We start from the raw sequence: 23,680 nt of genomic DNA, 5'->3' as shown, positions 1-23,680 counted from the left end.
GGGACCAAACTTTTCAGCAGCGGAGCAAAGACTGGAGAGAAAGGAAAACAGTCGAGGCATTTACAAGGCCTGGAGGCTTTCGGTTAATAAATCAAACATGCTCTGAATGTATCTAGGTAGTGCTTTGGGCGAGCGCGTCACTCGGGGGAGGGCTTGTGCTGTGAGTGGACTTGGGATGTGTGACTTATCCCCACCGAGGGATGCAGGAAATAAATCCTTAATCTTCCCACATAAAGTTCCCTTGGTGGGTGATGATCGCTTTGTGCAGATAAGCCGGCAGACAGAGAAATACGACAGAGCCTGTTTGTGTGTTTCAAACTGTGTGTGTGTGAGTGTGTGTGTGTGTGTGTGTGAGAGAGAGAGACACGAGGCAGGATGCCTGGGCTTAATCCCAGCATCCCCCTGGAGGCAGTCTTCTGTTATCAAGGAAAGAGGAAGTTATCAGGCCGGGTAGAGAGAGGCGAGCAGGTAGACTGAGAGAGAGAGAGAGAGAGAGAGAGAGAGAGAGAGGACACAGGCGGTTTGGGTCCAGACGTGGACTCGACCACCCGGAGGTCCGGCAGGACCGTCAGCATCCATCATCCAAACCGCCTGGGCGTTGCGAGGAAGCTGTCCCTCCAGACGCTGAAGGACAAACCGAGCACGCCCGGAGTGCTCCGGCATGCCGGCAGCCGTCACTCCTAATGCCTCACACACACCTCCAGACTCTGACTCACCCCCAGAAACACGCCGCAGACAGTCGGCGGATTGTTCCGCGCTGCCTCGGCGGACTTTCCAAATACTGTTTTCCTTCGCTCAACACCTCAAAACACCTTCCAGGTACCAATTATCGGTGACGGGCGGGTAATTTGGCCCTCAGGAGTTACCTGTATCCACTCCTTGTTGGAGTCCTCTGCCGGCGTCCAGGCGTTTTCGTAGTAGTTGAGTCTGGAGCGCTCCGGGGACCAGCTGGGGTTGTACTGGGATGAAGCCATGATCTGGTCTGATGTTATCTCTCCCGATTCCATTCCCAGAGGGTCGCTGCAGTCAAAGTCTGAGGAAGGGCACAGAGAGTGGGAGAGGTGTTTATTTGGATTCAGAGAAAGCCGAACGGAGCAGTCCTGCAGCTCTTTCAGCGTCTCTCACAGGCGGCGCTCCTCTCTGGGGACGGAGCCACCACCTTCCAGGCACTCAGCTCCACCGGGCAGTAAAGGAACGGCACATCAGCAGCGCCTCGGTAAATCCTTTCTGTTTCTAATGGAAGCAGAAAGGAAGTGTTCTGCACTAAGACATAAAAATGTCCTCATAAAACATTCAGGTGTGGGCTAAGTTTACGCCGGTATTGGGCGCTAAAAGGTGACTTTCCCTTCAGTTATTTTTTCCACTGACTGGATCTATTCCCCACACCGCTCCCTGTGGGCAGTTTATCTTCTCCTGCAGACGGTAACCATCCTTCCCCCGGCCGGTCTCTTGGGGGAGTTTAGCAGTGTTTAGAAGCTGTATTTGAGGGGTATATATCACACTGGATGGCCGAACCGCCCCGGCTGCTCTTGTTTGTGTTGACGTGGAGCAGCCGTCCCGAGGCTTCGGCCGGAGCTCCGGGGCTGCGGGGCTCCGCCGGGTCAGACTGAGGTCGGCCTCTTTTAACCCCCGGAGGTCAGACGCCATGACACCGCTGTGGAGCAGCGGGTGGAATGAAGACTACGGCCTTTTGTGTGAAGTCACTACAACAACAGAGGCATGTGAAGACTCACTTTCACCCGATACTGCAACAGCCTGAACCGAGCTGTGAACTGTGGATGAAAACACCGCAACGTACGAAGCACCTGAACACATCGCTCAGCAAGAAATGACACAGAAAGATTTAATCACATGAACCCTGAACTGGTGTGTTTGACACTTCTGGTACAGAGCGCTAACTTTGATAACATTCAGGAACACTTTCAACGGAACACAATGTTTTCTGGGGACGTACTTTATTGGGGTGAAGTGTTCCATAAATCAAATGTTTTCAAGCGTTAACTGTTCAGCCAGCCCACTTCCTTAAACACAAGGCTCCAACTGTGATAAATATAACATCCTTTGTCCAAAATCATGTGCTTGTGTGTACAGACACACACACACACACTCACACACACACTCACACACACGGAGGGCTCATGACGAGTGCCTTATGAAACTGCTATGTGGCTGCTGTCAGAGCGCTAACGCAGATGGTCTCCCCATCTGCCGCACTGCTAGCACACCTCAGTCACTGGGTCGGTGTGTGCGCCGCATGCTTTGCGGCGTCGGCGCCGCGGCCGTGAGCGTGAGCGTGCTCGTGGCAGTGTGTCGGCTTCTCGGTGCAAGGTTGAGAAAACTGTCTCGCACCTTTCTGCTCTCTTTGAGGAGAGCGCCGCCCGTCAGGCTCCCTGTCCCGCTCGTCCAGATTACCGACCGCCATCAAGAGAGTCACAAAGGAGCGGCTGTTCGCTGCCGAGAGCGGTATCTGATCATGTGGGTTACCGAGCGCAGCGGCTTGATAGCCAAAGAAATGGCGAGGCCCGTCTGAAGAGGGTATGAGCAGGAGGACCGGGGAGAGGAGCAAAGACAAGGCCTCCTTTCATCAGCTTATCAGCCCTCATCAGCAGCGCTCAGCTGGAGCGTTCCCTTCCTCCGGCCACGCAGAAGCCAGAACATTCGCTGTGTATTATGCATAAGGGGATTATGAATGATTTAAGTGGCACAAGCCTGGAAAAGCAAAGACAAGCTTGGGAGTTGGCGACGTAAGAGCCGAGCAAGCTGAAGTAAGCGAAGGCATTTACTGATCTTCGGTCAGATACTCCTCCAGACACCCGAAAGAACAAATGCTAAAAGTTGGTCTGAGTAATCTGATCTGAGATCAGTGATTGGAACAGTAAACTGAGGAGGAATGACTTCAGCAGTTACTGCTGTGTTCATTACTGTGACGGAGCGTTAGTGTGTGTGTGTGTGTGTGTGTGTGTGTGTGTGTGTGTGTGTGTAAGCAGCATCTGTCTCCCCTCCAGGGAAAGACAAAATGCTTCTTTCAGAGATGATTAGTAGATTTGTTGAAAGTCATCCATCTCTATTCAAAGACTGACTGTGTGTGTGTGTGTGTGTGTGTGTGTGTGTGTGTGTGTGTGTGTGCGTGCAGGGGGTGGTCTTGCTGCTGGACAGATTTACAGCGTGGACCAGAGCTCGTCTCCCTTAATGAAATGTTTAGCCGGAGCGTTTTGTAAAACGGGGTCGGGGGGGTCGGGTCCCGTGACAACGCCGCCGCATTGTAACAAGCCCTCGGGGTGTGAGGAAGTGTGTGTCCGCGGTGCTTTTAACTGGCGGGGAGCTGCGTTGCGGAGCCTGTCTGGGCCCACAGTGTGCGAACGTGTGTGTTGTAAACTGTAGGAGGAGGCCCTTGTAACACGTTATGCGTGACACCAGAGGCGGGAGGTGTTTATTTAATAACTCTTCGGCTCTGTTTAACAAGTGGGAATTTGTCATAATAGGGCCGCGTGTGGGTTCGCGCGCAGACAACATCTGCTTTTAACTTTCAGCAATATTCCTCTGGTGGTGCCTTTACTAGAGCTCTAAATCTTTTACAGCTAATAAGTTTCAATTCAGCTTTCTTCACTGAACAGTTCCCTTTGGACTTTGTTTTGCCCACAAACACTGAAGGCGAACGCTCTTTCTGCACAGAACGACGGCCCCCCCCGCCAGCCCGACGGCCGCAGCGTTGACGGCCAGCTCACCTTCCGGGACGGTCCTCTCGATGACGGTGAAGTTGGCGGAGAAGCCCTCCTTGGCGATGGCGCTGTCCGTGTTGATTGTCAGAGCCAGGATGCCGGTGTAGGAGATGATCCTGCCGGGGGTGTTCTGTCCACAGTACCTCCCAATGTACGGGCCGACTGGAGGAGGAGGAAGAAGCACAAATATTGTTCCTGGGGTGAGACTGGGGTTAACTCAATATTGGTTTGTTTGCCACGGCCTTGTCTCACATGCATTTAACCAGCAACTCCTCCCTCCTCGCCCGTGGAGGTGAGAAAACTAATGTGTCAGTGAGGTATGTTGGGCGCTGCCCCCCCCCCCCCAACAAGAACCCGTAAAGATGCGTGAGAAAAGACTTTCAGCATTCCCCGGCTGTCCGCCTGTCTGACAGAGGAGGAACAAAGCGGAAGGTGGACCTGTGGCCTGGGGGGTCACGGTCTCCGGCTGTTTGCCGGCTGTAAATACCTCGGACCTCCTGTACCCTGACTCGTTTTCTTGGACTTGAGGCGGATGCGGCCACGGCCCGGTGACTTTTGTTAAGGAGACCAAACAAAGTGAGAGACCAGGCGGAGACAATAGGGGAACGTTAGAAGACAGAAAGCAATAAAAGCCCGGGACGGACATGTTCGGCTGAGCAGAGGCAGAAGGAAACGGAGGCAGAGAAGTGGGTGGGGGGTGGGGTGGGGGGTCATTACGGGTAGGCAGAAAGGAGTGGAAGCATGGGGAAAGAGCGACAGGGTGGCGAGTTAAAGAGGCCACTGCGACCTTGGCCCTCGCTCTGTGATGTGTGCTACGATCCATGCACATCTTCCTGAGCCGGTGTGTTCCTGCAGGGATCTGCAGCTTATCTGTGATTAGTAATGCTGTGATCAGCGGCGGGTGACGCCCTGCCTCCCCCCGCAGGGTCCTCTGAGCCAAAACACGCCACCTCCAGCCCGACTCCAGCCGGACGGGCGAACGAGGAGGGCAGACCGACGGGACTTTGCTCGGTCAGTGGCGTGACGGTTCTGATTGATCCTACTGCAGCAGAGTCTGTGGGTTTTGAAAAGTACCCTGCCAAGTTAATTCTGAACTAAAAAGCATCTCTCAGGTTGTCTGCACGACTCCGTCAAGCGACGATACTTCTACAACCCGGGAGACAAACTGCTGCCTGCTGCAGGGTCTTCTGCAGCTCCTGTACAACAACATACACTCATTTCAGGATCAAACTCCTGTTTTTTGCTTGAAACATTGGGCACGTTTGCACAATGCTTGATGATCTGTTTGTTTGAAGAGGTTTGAAGGTCTTGATCCAAAGTAATGTAGTCCAGCTTTTTGACTGTGAACTAACTCGCTGAAGCACACAAAGAAATTGAGCTCTTCTTTTGTGTCGCCTGAAAGTTCAGATGAACAAGCTGAGGTATCTCTGAATTTTAATGTATGAAAATTAGCAAAGGAAGCATTTTATTTCAATACATATTTCATGAAAAAAGAGTCTTAAAAGGTGATAATAATGTGACATATTCACATCTCTGCGTGTCCTCAATCAACACCCCGTCTCAGGAGAGCAACGTACCAATAAGTTCTTGAACTGCGCGGTGGAATAAACCTTCAACCCTGCAAAGTTGACGCCTTAAAGAGATGTGAGCTCGGAGAGAAGCGAACCTAAAGCAAATCCACTTGAAAAAAAGGTGCCGTGATTTACACTTCAACCTTATCACTCCTAACGCAAGAACTGAGAATACTGATGTGCTGCAGGTCCAACACCACCAGATAAAAATTCTTTCAATTTTCAGCCACTGATGGGTGAGAAAGTGCTTTCATCTTGTCTGCTGCTCCCGCGTTGGAAATAGCCGGGAGGAAAACGGAGAAACTTCAAGAGGTGATTTGGCTGGCTGAGTTCAAAGCCTCGTCTCGGGCCGTGGAAGCTGCTTTGAAGACGGCTCGCCTTCTCGTACTCTGCCTCTCACCTGCTGATTTTTTCACATGGATGAATTTGAGATCAATGTTTGTGTGCCTGAATTCAGAACTGTGAACCAGGAGGCGCTGGCTTTTACCGAGTCTAAACTAGATCAGTTTAGGGGTGAGAGCCACTTCTGCTCCTTACATTAAGAAATCTGAAGTCGGAAGCTCAATTCCAGGGTCATTAGAAGTAGGGTTCTACATGTACGGGCTGGAATAGTGAGACCAATACAATACATGCAAAAGTACGACAAAATTCAGAGTTCATTCGAACGTATCAGGAAGTCTGGCCATGAGACAAGGATTACTTCATGGATCTTGGGCCACTGGTCAGGTGGTTCAATACAGGAGCACTCTGCTCCAGTCAGGCTCAGTTTTAAAAGCTTTCTTTTTCTTACATTAATATCTAGTCCATCACAATGATTTCTTTGTCTCTGCTGAGGTATTTTCAATGTCACTTACGTCCTGATTGACAGATCAGACGGGACAGAGCTTGTCCTGTACGTTCTTGTTTATCAGAGTTCTGTTTAATGCAATAGACTGTCTCTCTCAAGGTCGGTTTCACTGGCTCACCTCCAGGAAATCCATCCCAAATCTCCAGCCGGTCGTAGCGGCAGAACACCCCCGTGGGGGGCGTCGTGTCCGGCTCCAGCTCGAAGCTCTCGAACTCCAGGATGATCTCCGACATCTTGGGGGCGAATATCATGAAGGTGCAGTCCAGGTTGTTGGGGTACTTCTCGGGGAACCCGGGCGACTTGATGACGCCGCTGTTGGAGGTGAAGTTCCTGGAGCATTCGGGGCCTGCAGGAGGGGCGACAGGAGAAGGCGGCATTGAAACGAGGAGACGCAAAGGAAGTCTGTCCACTGGACAACACATCTGGATTCTCAGAACGAGGCTTTTCCCTCAGTAGCAAACATCACACTCCATCTGGGACTCCCGAGACATCTGGACCCACCAGAGAAAGGTCTCAATCATCGCAATGTGACGAAGAAACGGCTTGATTCACGCTGCAAACACACACACTTTAACACACACACACACACACTTTAACACACACACACGGAAACCCTCATCAGGACGTGTCTGTGAAACATATGAGAGGTGCTCAGGCAAAATTACAGCGGCAGTGATGGAAGGCGAGGGCAATGACTGTGCATACATCAACACACACACACACACACACACACACACACACACACACACACACACACACGCTTAAACACATGATTTTACGCTGAGGAAAGTCAAAATATTTATGCCCAGCTCCCGGGAGAGCCGCCGTTCGGCTGATGAGGAGCATTAACACGTTTCTCTTGCTCGCCACTTCACAGAGCATCACGAGCACACGCTTACGATTTGAGGATGATTGACGCGTGATGAAAAGTGATGCTAGCAGCTGCATCAGAAAACATTTTGTACAAGCTGCTGCTGAGTGCGAGCAAGCTGCACTTCACGTGGAGGTGGCGGCGAGGGGGAGCACTGTCATTCAGGGCAATTATTCGGTGCCATTAGTGGCAGAAATGCACCCTGGGTAACATAATTTTCATGCTAGCCTGGCAGCCGCTGTGATGGGTGCAGATGGGGCAATCCAAGCCAAAATTGCTGGAGTTATCGCTGGAGTGAGCCTCTGCGCCGCAGTCATTGTGCCTTAAATGAATGTGGCAAACTGCTTTTTCCACCGTCAGTCCAGCGTCTTGCCGGGCCCCCCTAATTGAAGACCATCAGCCCCACTTGAGCCCGTCCACCAGCCGAGCCGGCAGAAAGGGATGGAGAGCCACGTTGATTTTCTTTCTCCCCAAGTTGAAAGCCGCTTCGTGCCGCGCTTCGACTCCAAAGAGAGTTGACATTTAGCGCCGGAGCTAAAGTGTGGCTTTGAGAGCGGTGGGCACCATTAATTTCACAGCTTCCCTTCGTATTTACCCCGGGAAAATGGAGAGATTTTGTGGTAATGGCAAGGGAGAGCGAGCGTTCGGCGGGGAGAGAGGAGAACCGTCGGGGAGTTTTTTAGGAGAAATCCATCGACGTTGAAGAGCGACGGTGGACGAGTGCTTTAGACAACCGCAGTGTCCAGAGAGCAATTCAGGTCAGTGTGTGAGTTTCCTGTGGATCTGGTCCCTGAACGCCACGCTCCACCGTTTCATCAGCCTCCACCATGACGCTTATCTCGGCCCAGCAGTTGACCAGAACAGATCGGCTGTTTGGAAACGCTTCACTCTGAAAACCTGCAGAAATCCAGGCAGCAGGCTGCAGGACGGAGAACACAGCTTTGCTTTTTGGTTTTGGTTCCATAAACTGCTGTTGTCAATGTTGTTTGTTTCTTCTGATTTCTTTAGAATTTCATGAGAAATTCAGTATCTCGTTCCGAGTGAAAGTATCTTTGCAATGCGGCACTCAGAGGTATTTCATTTCTCGCCGTGTTTTCTATTATGTTTGTTTTAGCACTAACTAACTTCGTTTGGTAAAGAGCTTTGTTTGGTGGCGTTAGTCTGAATGTTCTTATCCGATTCACGTGTCTGGACGTGTCCAAACAGAGAAACTACAACCAGACGGGTGGAGATCCTGCAACAGTTGAAGCAGCTCCAGCTAATCAGTGTGTTGTAAGTTAAATCCCTGAAGACGCATTTCACAACAAACCCGACTGAGCTGGATGTCCAACTCAGCCGCAGCCATCGCCCTCGTTTGGGTCTAAAGATTGAGTAATATATAGATACTTGAAGCTAAACTAGTTATTTGTAACGTATACTGTTGACTTGTTTCAGTTTTCATCAATACTGAATTCATTTTACTGCTAAATTATAAAGACTGGAGCCAGAAAATCCACCGCAACATGTAAGATTACACCAGGACACCGTATTGTACACGCGCTGCCCAGAAAGCTTTAGTTTCTTTATTTGTGAGCTTATTTCTGCGAGTGTGCCTTCTCCTGAGTGATCATGACTGAAGGCCAACCAAGGACAAACTTCCCTATTGTCAGCTTTTGTGTTCGCCGCCGCAAACAACAACAACAAAAATAGAGTGGCGAGAAAGACGGAGCGCTCCGGCTGCTCCCACCGGCAAGATAATCATCCAACACATCTCTTTTATCTCGTGCCTCCACACGGGCGGCCTGGCCCCCCCCCTCGTCCTCGCTACTCCCGGGATGCTTTGTGCTGACGGCGGTTTGAGAGGCGGGCGGCGATGGCGGTCACGCTGCTCCGTGGCGGCGTCTGTTCGTGTGTGCGTGCATCAGCGTCGACGCAGAGATGAATGCATCCATTTGTCATCCAAATACAAGTCACGGTGCTCCGGCTAAAGGTTACAAAACGGCGGAAAACTTGACCGTTCACATGACAGCGGCGCTCATGGCGCCGGGCTGATGGAGCAGCGAGACTCTGGGATATAAAGGTAGTCGAACACCCTTCTCAATAAAACTGCTCATCCGGCTCGGTGCGAACAAACAGCTTCAGCTCACAGAGGAAAAGAAGACGCAGCCCTGAGAGCTCGTTCACCGTTTTTACTGCTGCCTGTAACGACCTCTGGTCTGTACGGAGCCTTCCTCCTCTCCATGGGCGGAGTAAACAGACGTCGGCGGCGAGCGGCTCGCTGACTGATTGTAATTTGCTTAACGGGACGGGCTGAAGCAGGCAGAATGATATTTAATGGAGATTTGATTCCAGCCATTGCGAGAGCGAGGGATTTGTAATAAATCTAGAATAAACGCGGGGTTTAGCGTCTCGGCCGCCGGTCTCCCTGACGGCCGGCCGGAGCGCCGGGAGCAGACCAGGCCGGGCGTTAATCAACACCGCAGCGCCGGGCGGCGAACGTGGCAGCCTCTCCTCTCCACACTTTCATTTTTTAATTCCTCTTTCCACTTCTCTCTCTCTCTCTCTCTCTCTCTTCCATCTAATCACCCCCTTCCCCTCCTCCGACTCGGAGTTATTAGCGAGCGGAGCCGCAGGAGCTGGAGCTGTTGTTCTTGGACTGGTGAGTAAATCAACCTCTGTTTATGTTCCACGTTGCCCCTCCGCCTCCATTACTGCCCCTCGCCTTCCCACCCCACCCCCATCTACACCCCCACTTCACCCTCAGGAGGCGCTGAAGGAACGGCCAACAGCCAACACACACGCACACACACACACACACTGACATGAGCCGGCATGTAGATGGGTTTTCACTGTTCCACAAATCAGATCGTTTACGAAGTGGTAAAACTGATACGGCTTCAAAGCTCGGCTCCTCAGAAAATGACGGCAGCAGTAAAGTATGATGATGACGATGATGATGATGATGACCGCTGAGTGGATGATTTCGAGCCAGGAACTAAATCAAGATGTTGGCAAGAGACACTTCAAATATATGCTGCACATGCACTTCTGATGGAACGATAGGTTTTGAACTTCAGAGGCACAAGATGAGTAAATAACACAAGTAATCAATGTTTGTTATATTCAGAGAATTAGGACCAAATCTTCAGGACGCATTTTGGGATTGTTATCCAAAGCTCATGTTGATCTTCCAGTCAGTCTTAATTAAAAGCAGCGATGAAGCCTGAAGTGTCTGAAGCGTCTCCATCCTGAGAGTCAAACTGTTCAGATCTGAACTCAGAGCGCAGAAGGCTCCACTGCCGCCTCAACCTGAGAACTTTCACTGAGCTGTTGTGTCCTCTTTACACGGTAGTGGTGCTACCGAAAACACCACTTTGGAGAAAACACTGGTCTACATGTAAACTGGGGAAGCTGAAACTTTCCTGAAAGGCTGGGAGCGCACGAGCGCACGGCGGCTGAAGTACGCCCCCGTTTCCACGACTTTATGCACAAGCAGCAAAGTTTTACTCTGCAATAAAAACATCAATGAACAAACCAACAGCTCTGAGCAGGAAACAGCTCTGAAGAAAAGTACAAATACTTCAAAAACCTATAAATGCAGCGAGGAGATGTGAGTGTGTGGCGTGTGCAGCAGATGCGACGCATCCCCCCCCCCCCCCCCCCCCCCCCCCAAAGGCTCCCCTTAAACAGTTTCCATGAGGGCTGAGTGTGTGTGTGAGTGTGTGTGAGATGACACTGCGTCTCCACGCCAGATGTGACCTATGCCATGATGTGCCCCTCATTAGGCCCCGCCCCACACAAACACACACACCTTCTGGAGTGTTTTCACAGGTGTGAGCTCGGGGTGACGGCGCCCGCACGGCAGGCTGGGCTTTAGCATGAAGAGAGGGTTTCGTGTGTGCGACGTTAAGACTTGCTGAGTAATTTAGCCGTAGATGAGCGTGTGTGTGTGTGTGTGTGTGTGTGTGTGTGTGTGTGGAGGGGTGGAGGCAGTGATACTGGAGGCTCTATCTTCACTGGGCCTCCATCCAGCCTTGATGTGGCTGGAAGCAAACTGAAGAGCTGTTAAAGGAAAACATCTGCCGTGCATGTGGTCGTGTGTGTGTGTGTGTGTGTGTGTGTGTTCGTGTGTGTACTTCAGAGGGTTATTCGTTCCAGAATCACTTGAGGATTTAGAGTGAGATTCAGTCAGACGACAGGGTAAAACCCGTCTCTCCGCCTCCTTCGATCCTTCGGCGGAGGGCGACCGACGTCTGCTCGCTGCGTTTGCTGGTTTTTCGTTTTCTTAATGCGCTGCCAGTAGTTTTTGAGGCTGCGCTCAGACTTGTGGAGCAGTTAACCGGCCCAGACCGAAAAATGAGGGAAAGAAATGTCCCTTCAGTCTGGTTTGTTTGGATCCAGTCGATTATTGAGTCGTCTGTTGGGCTGTTTTTCTTTTTATCTTCCACAAGTTAGCTTGACGTGGGTCTAAGCGACCGGGCGCGAGTGTGACGCAGGTCAAGGTCGCCGCTCCGCTCAGCTCTCCACTCAAACCAGACTTATTACGCCGCTCCCAGCTCCAGCGTCCCTCCTTCTCCGGCTAATCTCTCCCCTCTATCTGCCGTTTCATTTCTGCGAGCGCCTCGCTCCTCCCGGCTGCCGCCGGGCTCCAGCCAGCGGAGCGAGGCTGCCAATTTGCAGGCTATAAAATAAATAGCCCATGCTAATTAAGATGGTGGGATGGGACCGAGGTGCGGAGAGGGGGGAGACTGATGTGGAAGCAGCCGCTGAGAGCCGCAGAACAACCTGTTCTCCTCCAATTAGACACTCTGAGCAGGACGGCGCTGATAGAAGGCAGGACTCGGGACTGTTTACGCAGAGCGAAGCTCACGTACAAACACACTTGTAGAAGTTGGTGCAGGATCCCTGTGGGGAGGCGGTGTTTACGTTTGTGGGCTTTGTGAGTGTATTTATCTTCCGTGTGACCTTTGCTCGCGTTCCGCCGGGTTGAAAGACAGCGCCGGTCCCCGGGGTCGCCGTCCCGCCGTCCCAACATGCAATCACAGCGATGAACAGCTCTGCGTTCTCTGCATTTCCCCTCCATTCACACGCGGCAGCGCCAGCCTCCCGCTCCTCCATCCGTTATCGGAGCATCTGTGTATCGTCATTAACGTTACACGTGTCAGCCAGCACAATGTTTTCCCAGCTAATGCCCCGCCTGTTGATAAGCCGCGCTAATCAGCTAGCTTTGTGTCTCTTTCTGCTTGGTTCGCTCGTCTGCCTGAAAAAACAGAGCCGTTAATTGATCTGAGAGAGGCGTTCTTGCTGGGAGCCGCCATCGCCGTAGTCAAAACACGGAGGAGCCGATTCAAAGCAAAGCAAGAGTCTACATCCAGGGTGGGAGGAGACGGCACACCCACGGGGCTTCGCTCGGCGGGGGGGTGAAAAACACGCTTCTGTGCTTCAATAGAAAACAGGCAACAACACGTGGGGGGCAGAGGTGGCTCTGGACCCCCATGCTGGACTGGCTACGTGCCGTCACCCGGGCAGAAACACAACAAAACAAAATAAAAGCCTAAAAATCAACAGCTATTCGTTTGCTCACTCCTGTTGGACAGAAATTTTAGTAAGTTCGTTTCTCCATGCCAACTGAGAAATTCAATAAAAGTTCCCGTTCTCCCTCCAACAGGGGGACGGGGCCTCGGATGTGGATGTTCGGTCCTGTGTTTGGAGCCACATGTGAAAGACTGAAGCCGTCCGAACTGAACTGGAACATGAAGCTACATTTAAAAAAGACTACAGCTCAGCAGAGATCAGTTTGACTTCATCTCTCAGCAGGAAACACTGTAGAAGAAGACTGAAGTTACTGAAGTGGACGGTTTTTCTTTCCATTGAAATGCGGCTTATTGAGCATGAAATAGCGAGTTTCCCTTCCTGCAGCCTCGTGTCTTTGGGTTTGTGTTTCATGCAGGGTCAAACTGCCCCGTATGTTTTTTTATCCCGACCACAGATATCTGTCACCTGATTGTATAGATTTGGATTTAAGGTCGATAAATCCGTGCAGGCGCCTGTCGATAAACGATCGGGTTCACGCCCACGAGGCTCCTGATGGTTCAGCTTCTCCTCCATCCACAGGATTGACGCTTGTGTTCACTACAACTAAATATTTGGGACAGTGTGGACCCATGTGGAGTTGGGAATGTTCTCTCTGCTGTGCTCTTATTACCCCAAACGATCGGGGGCGAGGACTTTCTGCCTCCTCAGCTGATTTATACGTGCGTGTTGGAGTTTTGTTTGCACTGTGGGGAAGCAGGAACCGCCACAACAGCCTTTTTTTCTGATAACTCTCTTATCATTTTGTAATTTTTCTGCTTATTCCCTGAGTTCTGGAGATCTGGATTGTGTCAATACACAACTCCCACATCGATGGACACTGAGGAGTACTTTACAACGTCCAAATATTTATTTTTTTCTTAGAGAAAGCCTTATGTTGTGCTTGTTGTCCTCCCAGGCCTGACCCCTGCTTGGATTCAATCAGCAGACACAGTCCTGATCGCCATCAGGCTCCACCTCCGTGGTCCCGAGTCGATCTCTGTCCTCACTCACGTCCAGAAGTCCTCGCCGACCTGCACTTCCTCCTATCTCGGCAGCGTGCGGAGCAGCTCCTCCTCCTCCTCTGTCGCCGAAGGGCCCCTCGCACGCCTCATTTAGAATCGGTGCCGGCTAATAGATGAGAGGAGGAAATGCCGAGCTAATCACGGAAAGAATGCAGCAGAATGAGGCGGCCTGCGGAGGGCGAGCGAGGCGGCGTTCGCGGACGGGCTTGTCGAGGGCGGAGCGCCGCTTTGATCTCGTAAATGGACCCACACTCCACCAGCTGCTCCGCCGCGATGGCGACACACACCAGCACAAACACACACGTGCTAAGTCAGATTAAAAGGAAGGAGGAACGCTGCGGGCGATCCATCATGTCTCCGAGGTCGTGGGAGGGGGCCGTCCCATCCGCCGCCGCCGAGGTTAATTAATGAAAGTGGAGTCTGGAGCACCTGTCTGCCGAGTCCACCACTCACTCTCCTCCTCTTCCTCCTCCTCCTTCCCTTTTTTCCTCCAGACCGAGCAAAGGAAGGCAGAAAACCAGCAGGAAATTCTCCCACGTCTTCCTGGTTGTGTGCCAGCGTACCTGACTCCACTGACATGGCTCACCGCTCCTATTTTTAGCTTCCACATCAAGCCAGGATCCTCGCACTCATTGCAAATGGCTGCGGAAATGAGAGCGCGTCCCGAGCTTGAACCCCGCTAACTCGACAGACCGCGCTGTCTCCCCAGCCGGCTCGACAGCAGCGGCGTCGCTGCGGATTGCCATCAGACAATAAACCAACACTCCGAGCAACATTTGTGAAATGGGCGTTCAGCAAATTATGCCCCCGTTTATTGTATAATAATTCACACCAGATAAAAACCGCTACGATTATGGAACATATGGGACCGTGATTCATTGGTTTTTGAGTGAAGCATATTGCCTGCCATATTGCAATTGCATAATTTGATGCTCTGATGCCTTGACTAAATCACAAACAAACCATGAAATTAGACGGAGAGGCTCTTTCTTGCTTCATTATCGGAATGATTCCTCCAGCCTTTATCATGAATCAGTGTGTTTATGTGACGCGTTCAGTCAGACGGTCGGGGGCGTCTGCCAGTGTTCAGCCGACCTCTAGCCGAGAGAGGTCAAAGGGGGTCAGAGAGCGTTAATGATGTTTTCTAGTTTTAGTCACATTGATGACTCTAGTGTGGATTGATCTGTCTGTTCCAGAGACTCGTGTCTCAGAACACGGACACCAGAGTGGACGGACGCCGCGTCGTGTCCCTCACCTGTCTTGAAGATCTCGTATCGGATGGAGAACCCGGCTCCGTGGGTCTCGTAGTCAGACACGAACTTGATGAAGAGCTGGTTTCCAGACGAGACCACCGGCGACGGGGCGATCTTCCCGCAGTACTTCCCCACCAGCTGCCCGCTCTCGTCCACGCCGTCCCGGACCTCCACATAGTCGTACCTGAGCCACGACAACCAGACAGGAGGGGTCAGTTCAAACGGTGTGTAAGAAGACACGCACATACACACACACACACACACACACACACACACACACACACACACCTTCAGAGGACCAGCAGAGCGCATTGTGCAGGTAATGTAGTGGAAATGAAACACTGTACTAATGAGGTCTCGGGTTAAAACGCAGTCAACAGGTGGGCAAGGTGTGCTTTCATTATGTCCACACACTCACACACACACACACACACTGCAGAGGCTGTGTGCTCCCAGCAGGACTGCGGTCAGGTTGAACTAAGTCCTTCGACTGCCGAACAATCGTCTTCCTCCTGTCTGACCACAGGATAACACTCCACCTGCACACGTGTCTCTCATACAGGAGAGCATCACACCCGTATGTAATTATGTTCTGGCCTTTGGCTGAGGCTGGTGGATAGAAAGAGCAGGTGTTAAAGCTATTAAAGAAAACACACACACACACACACACACACACACACACACACAAAGTACATTCAAATGGAATTTCAGACCCACGGCTATTGAAGGCAGCAGCAGCTTAATTGAGTCGAGCAGAAGAGGAAAACAGCTTTGAAATAGGACTGGGAACAAGAGCTGCCACGCACACGCACACACACACACACACACACACACACACACACACACACACACAAAGTCTGGCATGCAAAACTTAAGCTGGTGGAGGAGAAATCGGAGCACCTCGCCAACGAGGGTGGTCTAAACAGCCTCTGGTTATCAGCACACGTGTGTGTGTGTGTGTGTGTGTGTGTGTGTGTGTGTGTGCTTTCTACTTGTTAAAAAGTGCACTTTAAGCCCATTTGAGTTGCGGTTTTCACTCCTGTGTCAGCCTGTCTGTATGTCTGTATATGTGTGTGTGTGTGTGTGTGTGTGTGTGTGTGTGGGGATGACTTTTCCGTGCCGTGTTTTGACTGTGACTGGCGGGGCGAGCGCCGGCGTGGGTTCGGGTTTCCTCGGCTCCTAATTGGCCGTAAAGCTGAAAACTCGCCAGGTTTTCCCTTTTCGAGCGTCTTCCTGCCGGAACGCTGCTGACCTGCGACGCTGCTCCATTTTGATATATGAACATTTCGCACGCAGCAGGTGTGTGGTCACTTTCACTCACACACACACACACACACCCCTGAAATATCCCCCTCCGGGGCAGAAAGGCCCCTTTTTCATAGTTTTACTTGATTCCCAAATTACTGTCAAAACAGCGGAGCCCCTGAGTGATGCTGAACTCACTTAATGCTCGGGATTTTACACAAAAAGGCGATTTAGTCTTTGAATGAGGGCTCGGTGGGCTAAATCCCTCAGGTGGGGCTGCGCATGTATCAACACGCTCGCTCTGCCACCTCTCCGCGCTAAACGGCTTCCTCCTGCCTCGCATTCAGAGAAACGTATTTGCGGAGCTCAAACTGAGTTACCGGAGGTGATTTGGGGGGAGGAGTGGGTGGCTGGGGGGGTCTGCTGGATTTTTTTTTCATGCAAAGCATGAAGGCGAGTGGGAGGAGTGAGGAGTGAGGACAGAGTGGAGCTGGACAGAAGTGGCGGCGCTCCAGATGCCTGGCGGACGGATGGAAGGATGGCTTGACTTGTCCTTCAGCGCCGGCGGGCGAGGCGATCCCGGGTGATACGGAGCTGTCAGGCGCCTCCTCCTCTCCTCTTCCTCCATCTTTTAAATTTTTAGAGTTCAAGGTTTTCTACTGAAGAAAAAAGCTCCATTTTCAGTCATTCTATGCAAAAATCATCATGTTTTGAAACATCTTCCTGAAAAACTGTCAAAGTTCAGACATTTCCCCCTTCAGTCAGTTCATTTGAATCATTGATGATGGATCCGGGGTGTGGGAGGAGGAGCCTGCTCTCACAGAGCATGGAGCAGTATCAGTATTTCTGAGCGATGAGTGAACAGTGTTCAGAATGAAGCTTGTATGACCAATATGACCAGAAGAGCTGAGGCTGGTTGTTGCATTTTGGGTTTCAGGTTTCACTTCTCAGTTCAGTCAGTCATTTACTGCAAAGCTGAAAAGTTTTTCTTTTCCAAAAATGGAAACTGTTCCTGGCAGACCTGTCTCCAGTGGACACATGCAGGAAGGACCATCTTACATCCAACAGGTCAAGTCTGAAAGCGCCACACCACTGTGGCTTGCAGAGCTGTTTCCTGTAGGCTATCTGGGAATTAGAAACGGTGACTTGGGAACACTGGTTTTTATTCATTTCTCCTCAAACCGCTCTGAAGCTCCGTGACTCCAGACCTGGTCTCGTCTTCGCCCCGACGGGCCGCCGGCTGCAGCCGCCGCCTTCAACAAGAACCGCTTTGTTTCCGCTGCTTTATCGGCTGCGGCCCGGCGAAAATACGAGCTTCACATGGTGTTTACAGGCCCACCGTCCCCCTGTGCAGCCAAACGGCCAGGGAGTCCGTCATCATTCAGTTTAAGGAGGTCCCGGAGGACCGGGAGGCATGCATGCTGCCATCACTGCCTCCTTCATTTACAACTTATAGGCAGATGAAAGACTGAGATTTTTGACAGAATAAAACTCTCCTCTCCTCCTCTCCTCTCCTCTCCTCTCCTCCTCTCCTCTCCTCTCCTCCTCTCCTCCTCTCCTCCTCTCCTCTCCTCCTCTGCTCTTCTCTCCATCTCTTGGTTCCCAGCTCCCAGCTGAGAGCATCAATCTTCCTGTGGCCCTGCTCCGTTCTATCAGCAGACTTATAATTCACCTCAGAGCCTGTGTCTGTGCAGCAACCCCCCTCACCACTACACACACACACACACACACACACACACACACACACACACACACACACACACACAACTGCCAAAAGCTGAGCGTTGCCAGACGCCTAAAAAATTGATGCTGAAATGCATCAGTGAGATGAAGGAGGAGAGGAGCAGGCTGCAGCACAGCTGAAGGAGCTGAGCCAGTGTGTGTGTGTGTGTGTGTGTGTGTGTGTGTGTGTGTGTGTGTGTGTGTGTGTCTACAGTATGGCCCAGTATGTGCAAATGCATGCATGCTGACGGAGAGCGGCGTGCCCGTTGAGGGAGGTGTGCAGCGTAACGGCAGGAGTCAGACGTCTTCATGTTTTGGTGGAGCCGATCCTCACAGGCGCTTCATCCGCTGCTCGAACGAGGAGAAAACAGTGATCTCTCCGTCTGTTTCGACTGCTTGCGCTTCCAGAAAAGCTGTTTACTGCGTTTTCACCCCGGCGCATCATCAACTCGGATGGCCCTCGTAAAAGACGGCGCAGCAGGAGGGGGAATGCAGATGGAGGAGAGAATACGCCCCGAGGGGGGTCCTCGCTGGGAGGGGCGGAACCGAGAGATCTGCTCCTCCGAAATGTCTCTATTTGTGGCTAAATGACTGGAGCGTCAGCCAGAACTCTGCTGGTTCTGCACCAGCGGGTCCACACGCTCCGCTCTGCTCTCCAGATCCATCCCGGCCCTTATCATCCACAAGGCATTATGGGGGACGCTTGGCTGGGCAGTCTGACGCCTTCTGAAAGACTCTCTCGCTGCCAGCTGTGTTAAATGTAGCTTTACTCTTCGGCTCTAAGCACCTGTGGGCCCTGGACACGAGGACGTTGAGTCCATCGGGATGACGGGACAGCTAGCATCGACACGGGATGAGTACCGAACATTTAGTCTGGAGGAAGGCCGCCCGGCCCGCCCAGTTAGAGCCAGACTCCTCCTCCTCAGGCGCCGCCGTGTTGACCTTCCACGCTGCTCCCTGCTGTTGTTTTTGCTGTTATCCCCGGTGACAATACAATCTATTGGAGCCACACTCCTATTTATCTGTCTGCTCTGCTTTGGGTCCAGGTGGCCCGGCTGACTCTCCACAAGACACACACACACACACACACACACACACACAGATAATTACACACACGCACTGTGAACTGCCCACCGCCGTGCTAATAGTAAAAACCGTTTGCCAATCCAGCGGGGAAATTAAAGGGAAAAAGAAAGTGAGAGTTAGGAGGGAAAGCAGGAGGAGGAGGAGGAGGAGGAGGAGGAGGAGGAGGAGGAGGGTGGCGACGGCAGCGGTGAGGGGGCGAATGTAATTCTCAACGACCTTCGCTTCACCGACTCAAATGTATTAGCCTGCCTTCTTTCTTCAGGCACAGAGAGAAAGCAATCCGCCAGTGTCAAACGAGAACATTAGGCCTCCTTACAAAGCCAAAGAGAAGGCGACAAACCGCCGGCCTAACAATATAACAGTTATATCGCCCGGAGCTTTCCCATGGAAATAATCTGTCCTCCCTCTATAAATGTCTGCTTGATATGGTTCTACAAAAGCAATACAATCTCAGGCAATGGAATAACGCTATGACAGACTATATAAGCCTCACACAATTGGTGGGATTTCTTAATCAGACCATTTATAAGCTGAGCAGGCTGTGGAAACCCCCAGAACAAGAGCTCTTTCTTTACTATTGCTCTACAGTTCAGCTGCAAGCCGCCCTGCCCTTTTCCCAGCATTCCTCTGTCCACTGCTGACAGCGGACAACTTGACTTTGCATGAAAACATGTCACCTACAACATGTCACAACATCTCCGGCTAACACGGCTGGAAATGCCCAAACAGCCTACTTGGGACAGCTTTGTAAGGCCCGGAGAGAGTTAGCGGGGAAAAAGGACCTTCTTGTCAAGCTGTCAGAAAACTCCGGCCCGGAGATCTGGAGTCTCAACGAGAGCCGTCCAACAGACCGCCACTGGGGAGCCCCGGCAAAAACATCATTAAGGTTTGTACAAGGGGGCCCAGACAAGCTGATCCCCGCGTTACTGTTCCTGAGCCTGGAGGGGGCACAGCTCGCCGAAACAGGGCTGTTTCTCTTTCTCGGCTTTCCACCCGGCGCCGGATCCCGACTGCGTACCGCTTTCATTAACCCCAACCTGGAACAACAGGTCTTCTTCTCAGGCAGCTGGCCAGCTGCAATGACCCGGCTCGCCTGGACGGACCGCGAAATATGCTGAAAACGGGCAGTAAGACCAGGTCTACGTCTTAATGTTCTCAGATAAAAACATTAACCCTAATTGACTCGCAGCCATTAAGAATTTTATTGACGGGAAGACCTAATCGTTCCAGCAGAAGATTCACCGCCAGGCGTTCAGGAGGCAGGAGACCGTCTTCACCCTTTCCAATGATGAACCATCACTTCTGGATCCTCAGAAAATTACTGCGGGGCGTTGACGACCTCCGAATGTGGCGAGTCACGGCGGGAAAAGCCACCAGCTTCTGACGGCTTCTGAGGTGGTGCCTCTGCAGCGAGGGGAGGCTTCACCCAGCGCCGCCCGCCGCCACAGCGGCGAGCGCAGCTGGGCCGCCGCCCCGCCCGCTGGGCCCTCTCTGGGTGTCACCCCCACGCCGTTCCACTCGGAACCGTCGTATTTTTAGACGCCGTCGCTGTTCGTGATTCGGCCACACGTTGGCGAAACCACACTCGCTCTCCTAAACTGCAATTATCATTAGCATTGATGGATTTAGCATGCCTCCATCCATTAGCTGCCCTAATTACACTGTCGAGAGATCCGCTGTCGCCAACAATCAAATTAATGAATTTGGGCTGTTTAGACCCAATTATTGCACCCCACCCTTCCCTCTGCAACACACACACACACACACACACACACACACACACACACACACACACACACACACACACACAATAATCCTTTATTGAGAAATATGAGCATGAAGTGACAGAAGGAGGTTTCTGCCCGAGGGGGGTCCTTTCGGCTCAGCACAGACCCGGCTCACATGGGTGTGAACTCAAGAGTTGACGGCGTGGGGGTGGGGGTGGGGGGGGGGGGGGGGGGGGGGGGGGTGGGGGGGGGGGGGGGGCGGTGGCAAGCGGACCACAAAAGCCCCCACTGTCGGCAGGCTGATCTGCCTGTGCTCACCTCACATGTAGGGTCCGGTGCCCTCTGACCCCTGAGGGAGCTGAGGTGTGCCCAGCTGACTCTCTGGACCGGGACACTGGGACCCGGCCTCCAGGGTCACAGCAGAGTGTGTGTTTTCATCATAGATGCATGTGAACGTCCTTCTCTTATTGACCGAAGGAAGCGAGACAAATCGCTCACAACAACGTGATTACCGGGATCTGAACAAACATCGAGAGCTGTCATAAAACTGAGACACCGAAAGAGACTTCCTGCTGTTCCGGCTGAGGTTGGTCCATAGAAACACAGGACAGCCAGATCGTCGGAGGGGATTTGAACCCTGATTCGGGTTTTTCCCTGAACAGCAGAACAATATCAAAACTTTCGCATCGGATTGTTTTTTCACTGGAAGGAGCAGAAACCTCCCTCAGCTGGTTCATGTTTGAAAGACTGATTTCCCTTTGGATGCTTACAGAATAATCAAACACTGCATGAAAAACTCAACAAAACTTAGAACCCTGCTCTGTCCTCAGTCCCCTCTGTCACCTATCTGGAAGATTTTAACTTAAAATTGGCTGTTGTGTGTATCGGTAGGAGGATGCAGCCAACCATGTAGCAGGAACACGACAGCTACATTTGAAGAACATGTTTCAGTTCCTCCCAAATGCATTTTTGCTTTGTTGTATTTAGTTTTTAAAGGAAAGTAAAACTTTGCGGCACAGTCCGATGCCTCGTAAAGACACAAGAGAAAACAGAGCTTTGTGTTTGATCACATTGTTGCAGTGAAGTTTAACATCAAACCAGGAAAACCCCCGATGTTCACGTCTCGGTGTGTCCAACCACAGATTTCCCACGCCTGACTGGACTGAAAAGAGAGAGCGGTTCTTTGGGAAAGTCCCCACACATTTCTGCACATTTTATTTGTCTTGAATATAAAATGTTGAAGCTTTCATGGATATCGGAAGCTAATAGTGTTTCATTCAACTGTAGAAAAGCCAGAATGATCTAAAACCGAATGAACAGAGAAACATGGATCAAGCACTAATGACCTTCTTACTCTTGCCTGAAGAAATAAGGAAACAATGAAGATTTCATGCTAATCAGATATTCCCCGAAATCCCCGGCTGTGTTCTCACTGAAACGTGAGGAATTTCTTCTGGAATAAAAATAGAAAATGACTCCTCGGTATGTATTAACGCTGCGAATGTGGCCCTCGTCTCTTTTTATATCACACATCTTGTTATCAGGAGTGTGTGAGTGCGTAAGTACAATCAATTAAGAAACCGCTCGTGGCTAAATGGAAATACATATTTAGCAGTTTTCACCGAGTAGGCGAGCTTCGGAAATGAAAGTGCGTCTGCATGCAGCGGTGTTCTACGAGCATCTCCGTGTTCGGATATTAATATTCACACTTTGAACGTATGCTTCTGCAAATGCAGCTAGCGGACCTTCAGATGAATTAAAGAATCGCTTCTTCACAGCAGATTAATGACGGCTGGACTCATTCGGACTGTGAGCCGCTGAGCACTTTGTCAGCTGTTAACCTTCTGCTGATCAGGTCTCCCGTCCGCAACTCAGCGCGAAACTTTAATATGATTTACAAAAGGCTTTGTAAAAAAAGAAAAAAGAAAGAAACGCAGACAGCTTGAGTGAAATTCTGAGAGATATAAGAATAGAAAGCCAGAAAGATAGAAAGGGTAAAAAGCATTGTGTGTTGTCTCTCAGAGAGAGAGAGGGAGGGAAAGTGAAGCGCTCCAGCCCATTTCTGGGGCCATTACAGGAGGGAATGGCTCCCATTTGTCCCACCTTGACATTTGAGAGGATCTCTGATTACACGGGCGAGAGGGGCAGGCAGAGGTGAGCGAGGAGAGAGTCCTCCACAGGGGGCGGTGGCAGGGCTCAGATGATACGCCGCCGCTTCAACAACGAGAAGTCAAGGGTAAAAATAACCGGGCCGGGGACAAAGGGCCGTGTGGCCCAGCAGGACCGCTTGTATACAGCCGTCTTCAAACCTGGCGCCTCCTCCCTGATCGCTCTGCCAACTCATGGCTTGACATGAGTACATGGACCCCGGCGGTGGGGGGGGGGGGGGGGGGGGGGGCTTCATCTGGACTCGCTGTGCGATGAAGACACATGGAGAACACTCACCTCACATTTCTCTCACAGGATATGGAGGTGTCTGATCATGCAAAGCACACTGAAACTGCTGCAGCAGTAAAAACCCACTCTATATGCAAAGGCCATGTGCCGCCTGTCAGCGGCGGTACCGAGTTAAATGAAGGAGGCTGGGCTTTTTCAGGTATTTAAATAGACAAATGTTATGAAATGTTATCAGGCGCTTTAGCAGCACGTTGGCTTAGAACCTGGATTATTTGGAGAATAAAGCTTTAGGTCAAGGTTGAAGAGCTGCAGTGTTTCATGTGTGACCTCTGACCTGGCTCTTAAAGGGACAGGCAACCACTGTTCTGATTGGGTTGGACTGGAACCTCAAGTGGACCTGGACGCTGTCTCGTTCCGACAAAAGCCTGTTGGTCATGTTACTGTGACGTTCTGATTGAGGAGACCGCGACAGACATCCTGACCTGATCGGAGGGGTCAAAGAACAGAGTCCCATTTATTCTGGGTCTGTCATGAAAGAGGGGTGCTTGTTAGGGGGCGGACTATTACTGGATATCCTGTGCATGACTGCATGTCTCGGACGTGCACGATCAAGGTCGGGCTCGCAGGAACCATGTGACAAAAAGAAACATAAGGGACACAGACACAC

At 51.5% G+C, this 23,680-nt stretch overlaps 1 protein-coding gene across 3 annotated transcripts in view; it reads right to left on the bottom strand.

Annotated features, from left to right (window-relative positions):
- The window catches only part of nrp1a (neuropilin 1a), a 64,055-nt gene that overhangs the window by 27,753 nt on the left and 12,622 nt on the right, over nt 1-23,680 (bottom strand). For all 3 annotated transcript variants that reach the window (XM_030099438.1, XM_030099437.1, XM_030099439.1), the window contains 4 exons: nt 14,839-15,020; nt 6,256-6,483; nt 3,726-3,881; nt 867-1,033 (listed from right to left, as the gene is read on the bottom strand). In XM_030099438.1, coding sequence (XP_029955298.1) covers nt 867-1,033; nt 3,726-3,881; nt 6,256-6,483; nt 14,839-15,020 — 733 coding nt within the window. The remainder of the gene's footprint in view (nt 1-866; nt 1,034-3,725; nt 3,882-6,255; nt 6,484-14,838; nt 15,021-23,680) is intronic.

Source organism: Salarias fasciatus, chromosome 9 (assembly GCF_902148845.1).
Source record: "Salarias fasciatus chromosome 9, fSalaFa1.1, whole genome shotgun sequence".
Classification (NCBI taxonomy): domain Eukaryota; kingdom Metazoa; phylum Chordata; class Actinopteri; order Blenniiformes; family Blenniidae; genus Salarias; species Salarias fasciatus.
The sequence above is the reverse complement of the archived record's forward strand: the minus strand, read 5'-3'. Positions and strand labels throughout refer to the sequence as shown.